At 39.0% G+C, this 11,515-nt stretch overlaps 1 protein-coding gene across 4 annotated transcripts; it reads left to right on the top strand.

The window, feature by feature from the left end:
- Nucleotides 1-4: 4 nt before the first annotated feature.
- On the top strand, nt 5-10,973 carry LOC5514958 (protein YIF1B-B). 4 transcript variants are annotated; one of them, XM_032384521.2, is made up of 9 exons: nt 5-138; nt 1,205-1,264; nt 1,655-1,857; nt 2,305-2,409; nt 3,138-3,216; nt 9,249-9,306; nt 9,535-9,690; nt 9,832-9,925; nt 10,134-10,973. In XM_032384521.2, the coding sequence occupies exons 1-9, from the start codon at nt 120-122 to the stop codon at nt 10,329-10,331; spliced, it is 972 nt and encodes a 323-aa protein (XP_032240412.1). In that variant the 5' UTR covers nt 5-119; the 3' UTR covers nt 10,332-10,973. The 4 variants fall into 4 exon arrangements, with proteins under 4 accessions (XP_032240412.1, XP_032240413.1, XP_048585858.1 ...); XM_048729901.1 differs by having other exon boundaries at nt 7-133; XM_032384522.2 differs by lacking the exon at nt 1,205-1,264.
- The last annotated feature ends 542 nt before the right edge of the window (nt 10,974-11,515 follow it).

The following is an 11,515-nucleotide window of genomic DNA, read 5'->3' as shown; positions in this document are numbered from 1 at the left end:
ACGTCATATCCAGACATGCGTAGTGAAAACAAAACTGTGAAACTTGCACTCGAAATGAGCTAAATCTTCCTATTTCAACTTATTTCTCTTCATTACTTCCCTGATAACGAATCCCTAGGATGGATCCACCAATGTATGGTAAGCTTTACTTATATTTTGAAAGGTTTTTCGAGCAATCTCGCAATTTCTTGTTATTTTATTTGATTAAAAGTCCAAGGGCGATTTCTTATTTGTGGCTATCTTTTAACTCATATCTTTCCTGGGTTTTTGTTTGTATTATTTGTCTACAAGGAAGTCTTTTAAGCCCTTTGAGGTTCTTAATTGATCATTTGATTTTTATGGTTGATTTCTAATGTTTAAAACTTCATGTGAAGAGCATTATATGCCTATTTGTTTAGAATGAAATTCAGCTCTTTCATCTTGAGCTGAATAGATCTGAAGGCTCCGATCTGACTATGGTGTGCCCGATCTTAGAAACCCCCAAAAATATAACCCAGCACATAATGTCGTTACTTCACCATTTTTATCAATCAATTTTTAAGCACCTTTATAACCATAATTTGGACTTCTGGACTTCAGACCAAGCATTACAAAGAACCATTGATACATCACTCGACGTGACAAATAGTCAACTCTCACCTTTCAAACACCCTACTATTACGGACACTTTGTTATTACGGACACTTGTTATTACGGACACTTGTTATTATGGACACTTTGTTATTACAGACACTTGTTATTATGGACACTTTGTTATTACGGACACTTGTTATTACGGACACTTGTTATTACTGACACTTGTTATTACAGACACTTGTTATTACGGACACTTGTTATTACGGACACTTCAAGTATGACACTCTAGAGAGTAGTCTGTGAAGCTTTTTTATGTTCCAATTTTCCTGCTTTCCATCCCCATCATTTTTTTCACCTGCTCATATAATTCTCCTGAAAGTCTTTCTCTTGTCTTCACATTCAAACCCACTGTCTCCTGGGCTCCGTAAAAGAGTCTCTTCCATGTCTAATGGTATCTGACCTGCATGTTTTGCAAGTCTCTCACACCACATCACTTTATGATTTTTTTATGTCTAAAACTGAAGATATACAGAGATAGTTAATCATTCTGAAGGTGTTAACTTTCCCTTATTTCTTGATCTTGTTTCCATTTTCTGCTTGAAATCTCTTTGATTTTCTAATTCTTCAGATAATGAGAGTCCTTACTTCAACCCTCCTCCTGTTCAAAAACGGAACGTCTCAAAGAAAGGTATACTGACCTGTCTGACTTTTAGGCTTTCTTTTTTCAGCTCTTTATTTTCTGTTTGTGTGGTCTCTCTGTCTGGCTGGCTGTACGCCTTTCTTTTTTCAGCTCTTTACTTTCTGTTTCTGTCCGTCTCTTTTCCATTCCTATTAATTTTCTGTTTGTATGTAGCTGTTTCCCTTGAACTAATTTGCTTCCCTTTTTGTTTAGTTATGTGCCCTGCTTCCTCCTCCCACATCCTAAGCCAAATAGCCTTAATATTATTGACTATTCCTAATAGCCTTAATATTATATTGACTATTCCTAATAGCCTTAATATTATATTGACTATTCCTAATAGCCTTAATATTATATTGACTATTCCTAATAGCCTTAATATTATATTGACTATTCCAGCTCATCAAAGGCACAGTGGTTATAGTGCTGGCTCCTCCCCTTTGTTTGACGACACTAGTGCTGAACAGCATAGTAGCCACCCCCAGGGCCAAGGGGGAATGCCATTCCCTGGGGCAGACTTTATGCAGCAACCTATGACCAACATGGCTTTTCAGTACGGGACCAATGTGGCTTCACAGGGAAAGGAATATGTAGAGAAAAATGTAATTGTCTTTAGTTTTAGCAACTCAGTTGAAATGTATTTAAGATACAGTAATAAGTGGTTGACTGTATGCCTGCATTTGATAGATTCTTTCCAACTGTAGTGTACAACTGTAATTATGCTTTATTTGGCTGTAGCACGCAAAAAGGATCTAAGTACAAAAATATTGTGTGTTTCTGGTTGAAATTTTCAACCATTTCCTCTGTCATTCAATAGAAGTGGCTTTGAGTACTACGATTCAATTCTGGGGACATGCATCAATTTACTTTTCACAGTTTGCTTGAAAATTACTCCCAAGAGAGTGAGTGAGAGCAAGTGTAGATTGAGTTTTTTTTATTTTAATGTCTCTTTATTATAATGTCACCCTTTTGTGTATATTGAAAAAGGCAATTACAGTGCATTTGTTGTTACATATCATAACTCACTATATATTGTTTGTGTGTTTCAGCTTGACAGATTTGTTTCTATATCCAAGTTGAAATATTATTTTGCTGTGGACACTTCTTATGTTGTCAAGAAACTTGGGCTTCTCCTGTTTCCGTTCACTCATAAGGTTTGTGTGTATATTTAGTGTTGTAGGCATTCTATAACTATGTCCCCTTTAGCAATAGAATAATCAGATGTGTTTGCACATTAGAATGTAAACTGAGTTGCAGGGGGAGGAGGGAGACCGTCAATCTTATCTCCCAAATACAGCAAGTTTTTTTGATAAATGTAACATAACTTTTATCATGTTGCACATTCGCTCTTAACTATGAACACACAGAATAGCATTTAGTTTTACAATTTAAAACAGCTCTGAAGTCATTTGACATTTGAACATGGTGAAATGGTTACTTAAAGTCAACCTTTCAGAATTGATAGATGTAGTGTTTTCTTTATATTTTCTTCTTGAAGTGATGTCCAGTTGAAAGGTTATTCAGACTTGAAAGGGTTTATTTTATGTGGTTTTAAAATGAGCCGCAATATTATACTCTTAATAAACACAGGTTATACATGGTCCACTGAGGTACAATCAGCCACAAAACGCCTCGAATGCAGTTTCAGATGGAAATCTAAAACTCTAGACCCCCTCCCCCAAATCAGTGTTGGATTATTTTACTGACAAGCTTGAAAGAAACTTTGAATGGGGGTAGGAGGGTGTGAGTAATAAAAAGTTCACTGTTGTAAATAACTTGAGTAAGACTAGTTTTTAGATGCCGTTTTCAACAGGTTTTGTCGCTGATTGTAGACTGTGTTTTTACCATTGGCTCACTAACCAAACATCCCTGATCGTTATAGAATTGGGCTGTTCAATACAACAAGGAGGAACCAGTAGCTCCTCGATATGAAGTCAATGCACCTGACCTCTACATACCTGGTAAGGGTCTAATCCCAGGTAGGGTTTTTTCAGGGTGAAAGTGATAGGGATGCTCGTCAGGAAATTCGAAAATACCCCCAAAAATACTTTCATGCCCAAAATTGCTACCCTAAAATACCTAAGAAGCCCTATAAAATTTCTAAGAGAATATTATATTTCTTCTCAGACAAAAAATGCCCCTAAAAGATACCTGAGGCCCCATTTTAGACCCCTAAAAAAAAGACGAGCATCCTTATCAAATAGACATGGGAAGAACCCCCGGGTATAATCATTCATGAGCTAGTAGCCCCTCGATGCGAGACCTATACATGCCTGGTAAGTGTCTAACCATCCATGCCTTGAGCCATCTTTAGCTGGAAGTTATTTCAATTTATTATGTCAAATTAATAACAAAGTATACTATAGGTATATACTATAAATCCACTCACATACTACCACGACATGATTTCAAAATAGGGGGTGGATAATGGCAGGATTGACAGCTTATACAGTAACTGATCCAGTGGTTCTTGGAAGGTCACATAGATCTAACAAACACTTTCCCATTTAAAAATGTACTTTCCCATTTAAATGTGTACTTTTGCGAGAGCGTTGTTTTCACGTCCTCAAAACGCCGGTCAACCAATCAGAGACCATCACTTTAATAGCCTTAATTCAACGCGTCTGGAAAACGCCAGTCAGCCAATGAAATGATCTTGAAATTTGAGCCTTCGTGATTCCGCGTTCTTCCACGCGACTTGACCAATCACACTGAATCATTCTTATCCGGCAAAAAGGTCAATACAAATAGCCTTCTGTCAACAGATGCAGATTGCCGGTGATAACGATAATTAACGCGGCTAGGGGTCAGAAGAGATCAAATGGAGAAGATGACTTTAGAAAATAAAAGGAGTAGCCTTCAAAACTACGTATAGTACCCGAACTTTAACAAGTCATTAAACAAGCTATTTCTAAAACCAACACCAAGGACACTCGAACTGGCTTACCCTAGTAATGACCTTTTTCTTCTTTGCACAGCTCTCCCAGAATCTCTTTTCGCTATACCAAATATGTCATGTCTTTCTGTGAACAATTCACCAAGTGGATATTTTTAGTGTTCCCAGGTCGTACTAATCATACTTGATCTCAATGAACCAAAGACTTGTGATGGAGCGAAACGAAATTGGCGCCCTTTTAGTCCCGTTGGCTCGATCACGGCTGTATCCAGCCCAAATTTGTCTGCCATCCAAATCAAATATTGTTCTTTTTGCCATCGGTTTCACCCAAGAATGACCCATTCGTATTGTTCTCATTATAAAAAGATGCAGGAGAGAAATCTTCTAGCTCACGCTGCACATGATGCCGTGTAACACGAGATCTCAGGGTATGGAATGAATTGATAAACAATTTACTGTTTCAACAGATTCGGATTATACAGCAAATCAAAGTGCGTTTTCGAACGCAGAACGTGCAATCTGTAATATAGGTGAACTCGAAAAATACCATCGTGTTTCGAAGCAATCACATACGGAAAACCCCTTTAATAAAGCAAACCTCTAACTACTGAAACATCTCACCGAAACGTGAAAGAGGAAGATAGTATACAACATCATCATTTATTGCAAGGAGAACGAATAAAAGCCAATCACATTCCCAATCAGTGCGTTTGCAGACGCAACGAGTGTCTAGGATCGATTTACAAAGCTACATAGGCATGGAAAGCCGGTAAAAATTTTAGTGTACTATGTATCTAAAGTGACTAGCCTTTAAACAATATATCGGCGTTTTCTTACTTTGTATTCAAGCACGCAAAATGTTTTGTTCATTTCACAGAGATCGGACATAGCCATGCGTTATACTTCTCGATATACACTCAAGAGTAGGCTTTGAAAACAAACCGGAAACTGTGCGTTTTAAAGACGCAGGCTAGTCAATAGTGTGAAAGAATCTAATTTTCGGTACGAGAAACACATTATGGCGTTTGTAATTGGTTGTTAGCAGACGAGGTTGATACAACTTTCTTATTCAAACATCAAAAGCAAGCTGTTATAAGTTGATTTACGTCTAGTTATGTGCTTTGGGAAAGCACCCGACTCCGGGACAGATGGAGCACCAAAGGTTGAGCTCTCTGTTGGTGGTCATATGATATGATTAAAAAACTGCTATCTTGTAAGCTAGGAGATAAGGCCCGAGCTAGGGAGCTTTGCTCTTGGCAAACAAGCATTCCAAGCACCAGTCGAGCAAAAGAGCGCATCAATATAATTCTAGAGAAAAATCGAAAGATTTGAACAGATAATCTGTTTAAAAGAATTTAGCCTATTATCATCCTACAGTATCGTAGATTCATGCATAGGGACAGTCGGATATTACAGCTTGGTGTTACATTTTTTCAACTTGACAAAGTTAGCAAGTGGGAGCCCCAGCACCTATACCCGCGGCTATTTACTCAAGTTGTGGTTGCTTCGAAACATGATGGTATTTTTCGAGTTCACCTATATTACAGATTGCACGTTTCTGCGTTCGAAAACGCACTTACTACGTTTTGATTTGCTGTATAATCAGAATCTGTCAATATTTAATTGCAACAACAGCAAATTGTTTATAAATTCATTCCATACCCTGAGATCTCGTGTTACACGGCATCATGTGCAGCGTGAGCTAGAAGATCTTTTTATAATGAGAACAATACGAATGGGTCATTCTTGGAGGGAACCAATTGCAAAAAGAACGGGCAATCTGTAATATACGTAAGGGGTAACGATGGGTACCTTAAAATTTCGAAAATCTCGCAAAGTCTCGGAATCTCGGCGTTTTTACGGAAGTCTCGAAGTCTCGTTTTTCCCCCCGACATTTTAGGGTCTTGGAGCCTCTTTTTCTACCACGTTCTCGGAGTCTCTGTTAAACGCGATCTGTTTTATGTTGTTACTGCTAAGGGTTTCCCTCTTTTTCGAGTCTCGAGTCTTAAGCCTTTCCGCTCTAGCTATTCTTTTTCAACTAATGTTTATGACATACCTCGAGCAAGTTATCTGATGTCCGAACACAAGCTAGTAAAAGCTCGGACACGGATTCCGAAATTTGACTTAAAGTCTCGGGCTCGGATTCTAAAACGCGGTCTCGGCGCCTCGGCAAATCTCGAACTTACTCATCGCTACCCCTAAAAGGGGTCTCTAGAACGCGCCAACATCCCAGAACATCGGCTTTATTCTCAGAGCGTATTGTTCACTGTTTATTGGCAACAAAATGTCTAGTTCTCGGATAAACAACTACTTTTGGAAAACAGTAATCTGGCGGTGTTTAAAGTTTGCGAGGATATAATATTTTCACTGCCTTTCCATGCCTATATCTGTCTCTTGATCTCATGCTTGCATGAATATCTAGACCGTTGCATTTTCGAACGCACTAAAGACATGCGATTGGTTTTATCCTAAGGGATAAATTACTTGACATTGTTATTTATACCCTGCTTATACTCAAGCTCACCAAACTATAGACAAAAATGCTCAATGAAATAAATTGTAGTCCACTACTTTGAATGTAAACCCAGGATGGTGACATGAATGTAGGAAATATTATGAACTTATACCCAAAATAAAGCAAACCAAAAGCACATAACTAGCTTTAAAGACGTAAATCAACTATAAATCAACTAATAACAGCTTGCTTTGATGTTTGAACAAGGAAAATTATATCATGTTCTTACAAGCAATTACAATCGCCATGTGTTTCTTGTACCGAAAATTAGATTCTTCTACACTATTGACTAGCCTGCGTCTTTAAAACGCACACTTTCCGGTTTGTTCGGGCCTTATCTCCTAGCTTACAAGATAGCAGTTTTTTAATCATATCATATGACCACCAACAGAGAGCTCAACCTTTGGTGCTCCATCTGTCCCGGAGTCGGGTGCTTTCCCAAAGCACATAACTAGACGTAAATCAACTTATAACAGCTTGCTTTTGATGTTTGAATAAGAAAGTTGTATCAACCTCGTCTTCTAACAACCAATTACAAACGTCATAATGTGTTTCTCGTACCGAAAATTAGATTCTTTCACACTATTGACTAGCCTGCGTCTTTAAAACGCACAGTTTCCGGTTTGTTTTCAAAGCCTACTCTTGAGTGTCTATCGAGAAGTATAACGCATGGCTATGTCCGATCTCTGTAAAATGAACAAAACATTTTGCGTGCTTGAATACAAAGTAAGAAAACGCCGATATATTGTTTAAAGGCTAGTCACTTTAGATACATAGTACACTAAAATTTTTACCGGCTTTCCATGCCTATGTAGCTTTGTAAATCGATCCTAGACACTCGTTGCGTCTGCAAACGCACTGATTGGGAATGTGATTGGCTTTTATTCGTTCTCCTTGCAATAAATGATGATGTTGTATACTATCTTCCTCTTTCACGTTTCGGTGAGATGTTTCAGTAGTTAGAGGTTTGCTTTATTAAAGGGGTTTTCCGTATGTGATTGCTTCGAAACACGATGGTATTTTTCGAGTTCACCTATATTACAGATTGCACGTTCTGCGTTCGAAAACGCACTTTGATTTGCTGTATAATCCGAATCTGTTGAAACAGTAAATTGTTTATCAATTCATTCCATACCCTGAGATCTCGTGTTACACGGCATCATGTGCAGCGTGAGCTAGAAGATTTCTCTCCTGCATCTTTTTATAATGAGAACAATACGAATGGGTCATTCTTGGGTGAAACCGATGGCAAAAAGAACAATATTTGATTTGGATGCAGACAAATTTGGGCTGGATACAGCCGTGATCGAGCCAAGCCACGGGACTAAAAGGGCGCCAATTTCGTTTCGCGCCATCACAAGTCTTTGGTTCATTGAGATCAAGTATGATTAGTCCGACCTGGGAACACTAAAAATATCCACTTGGTGAATTGTTCACAGAAAGACATGACATATTTGGTATAGCGAAAAGAGATTCTGGGAGAGCTGTGCAAAGAAGAAAAAGGTCATTACTAGGGTAAGCCAATTCGAGTGTCCTTGGTGTTGGTTTTAGAAATAGCTTGTTTAATGACTTGTTAAAGTTCGAGTACTATACGTAGTTTTGAAGATGTAAGGCTACTCCTTTTATTTTCTAAAGTCATCTTCTCCATTTGATCTCTTCTGACCCCTAGTCCGCGTTAATTATCGTTATCACCGGCAATCTGCATCTGTTGACAGAAGGCTATTTGTATTGACCTTTTTGCCGGATAAGAATGATTCCGTGTGATTGGTCAAGTCGCGTCGAAGAACGCGGAATCACGAAGGCTCAAATTTCAAGATCATTTCATTGGCTGACTGGCGTTCTCCAGACGCGTTGAATTAAGGCTATTGAAGTGACGGTCTCTGATTGGTTGACCCGCGTTTTGAGGACGTGGAAACAACGATCTCGCAAAAGTACACATTTAAATGGGAAAGTACATTTTTAAATGGGGAAGTGTTAACAATACTTTATGCTAAATTGGATTTGTCATGTCAGCAAAGTCAAGCAGGTGAAGGCACATAGGCAGTAAGCCCCGTCCCTCAAACCCCAGAGTGATTTTCATTTTTTTTACTCAAAAGGGGGGTGGATATCCACCCCTCCCCCCTGTTGCTGCCCCTGCACAAAACTCACAATTTGATTGGCTACCGTACTCACGTTTTCACAAAAACAAAAGCAAGGTGCTATGCGCCTCCTTGACCTATCTATTGACCTTTAGAAAACAAGAACGAGTAGTCTAATTGTTAATTATAGGAAACAATATGCCCCATTAGTTTCCTGGCTCTAAATAGTACTTTTGGTGACTAGGGCACTATTGCATGCTCCTGGGTCAAGCCTTGAGCTTGCCTTGTCAGTACTTATGAGATGCTCTGGGATGGACCTGGACCTGGAGGTGGTCCTAGTGGTTTTTAACTGAAACAGCGCTTATAGGGCAGACAATTTAGGGCTTAGAAGACTTTGAAGGTTTCTTGATGAATTGAAGCTCCCAATATTGAACTGCAGGTTCCACTTCAACATTTATAGAAAATCCCGTTGCTTACCAGTGTGTTTTTTTGTTGTTGTTGCAGTCATGGCATTTGTCACATATGTTCTTGTCGCTGGTCTTGTACTTGGAACACAAAACAGGCAAGTCGTTCAGTAATAGTAACCCAACTTCCCAAAAGAAAATGAGCTCATGAGAATTCTAGAACTTTCTGCATCCTGCCTGTGAAACCTTTAGATCAGCAAAGAGATCCTTTCCCATACTTAAATACAAGGTTATATTTTCTGCTTTTTCCAATGTTCCCTTGCTTTTGCAACCTGTTGATAGTTTTTTCGATCAAGGGGGAATGCTGACAGCTTTTTCTTTTCCAGATTCACCCCGGAGCAGCTTGGGATAACTGCAAGCTCTGCTCTTATCTGGCTCTTTGTAGAAATTATGGCTATTTTGTTTTCCATGTACCTTTGTAATGTTCAATCTGAAATCAAGACGTTTGACTTGCTGGCGTTCTGTGGATACAAATACTTCGGGTAAGAGACATTTCAAATAGTGCCTCTTGTGGCGAAAATTGGGTGGTTAATAACTTGTTTTGTATTTTTAGAATGATTTTAATAAATTTGTGCTTCTTGTAGCGAAAATAGGGTGTTTAATATCTTGTTTTGTATTTTCAGAATGATTTTGAGTTGTCTGGCTGGTCTCCTGTTCAAGTCTCTTGGATATTACTGCGTCTTCATCTACACAAGTATTACGAATGCCTTCTTCTTGGTAAATTTGTTTTATTTTTGTTTTTAATGATGGTGGTGTTGCTTTTTTACCAACTATAACCCTATGAGTAATCGCATGGTAATGAAAATGATGGGAAGGCAGTGTAGTGTTGTTGTTGGTAGCAACAAAGTGGCCTATATTTAGAGTGGTGCGGCGTTCAGCGGCAATCATCAGTCGACGTGTCTCACCCATCCTCTCTCCTTTTCAGATCCGCACCCTGCGACTTGTGATCATCCCAGAGACTTCAGATGGGATCGCTCGCACCAGTAAACGTCGCATCTACCTCCTCCTCTTTATCGCCGTCCTCCAGCCGTTTTTCATGTTCTTCCTGACAAGTCACCTAAAACCCTCAGATTTAGCCGTCGATTCTCTAAAGACCAATAGCTTCCACAGAGGCGGTGTATAGAGAATTTACTAAAGTCCGGTGTTCTTGTTCTTCCGGTGAATTACTCGGAAGCTCAGACATATCAGTCGAAACACTTGAAGCCAGCAAGGCGGGTGGAAATATTCTGGAAGGATCAGATCTGCTCCAAAAGATCATCATTTTAAGATGATATGAACAATAGATAATAGCTTAAGTGTGAAGAAGGTTTTTAGGAGTTATTCATTCAAATGTGTCATCAATGCTTGCAGGAAAAAGGCAGGAAGGTTACTATGGCAGAACCTACCAAATGGACTACTACGCTAGTAAATCTAGTAAATTCTCTCTCGTTGCATGACGACCGGTTTGGTATAATCATTGTCGAATGATAAACGTCACGTATTTGCAGGAAAATATGATTCTCTACAGGTAAAATCTTTACGCCGCGGTCTCGACTTCCCCCTACTTTCGGGCTTATAGTTTTAAGCACATGGTAATTGTGCCATAAAACCTTTTTCGTGGTTGGTTATAAATGCAAAACCAGGGAATCGGTAGTATTTTCCCCTGGACAAGTATTAGGATATGCCAAACCTGCTGAAATGTCTCCCTATATGCGGTTGTGAAAGTTTACTAAGTGGCTATGAAAGAGGTTTTATATATGAATAAAAGAAGATAATATATAAAAAAGTCTCGTCCACAGACTTCTCCTTTGTCAGCTCTTTTTCAGATTTTATTTTCAAAATGGACGACTGCAAGCGGCACATCAAGCGTGACGTCACTAACCGACAAGCCGCGAGGCTACACTAAAACAATACATACAGTGGCACTCTGGGTATTGCGCACTTTTGCAGATTTTCCTGGCCAATGAAAAATAAAATAAAAACAGTTATACTTTATGACTGGGTTACCACAGGTATACCATTAAGCAAAAACAAGATCGTTGCTAGCAGCGTTACCGCTGTGCATTGTTGTAAGCTTCAAGGCAAGGCATACCGTCTGAGATCAGCACTGTAGTTGAACTTGACTGGTTGTGTGGAACTTGAGATAGCTGAGGGAGTTTTTTTTCTCTCTCAAGTAATCAGGAGTGAACGGGTTAAATCGAAGGGGATTTAGATTTCTTTACACTAAAAAGAAAATGCGTCATGATAACTAAACGATTTTTGTTACTCGCGTTGCCTCATGGAGGAACAAATTAATTCGGACGCAACAAAATAGACTGTGATTTTGTC

This window comes from Nematostella vectensis, chromosome 7 (genome assembly GCF_932526225.1).
Source record: "Nematostella vectensis chromosome 7, jaNemVect1.1, whole genome shotgun sequence".
Classification (NCBI taxonomy): Eukaryota; Metazoa; Cnidaria; class Anthozoa; order Actiniaria; family Edwardsiidae; genus Nematostella; species Nematostella vectensis.
Note: the sequence above shows the minus strand (reverse complement) of the source record. Positions and strands in the feature narration are given on the sequence as shown.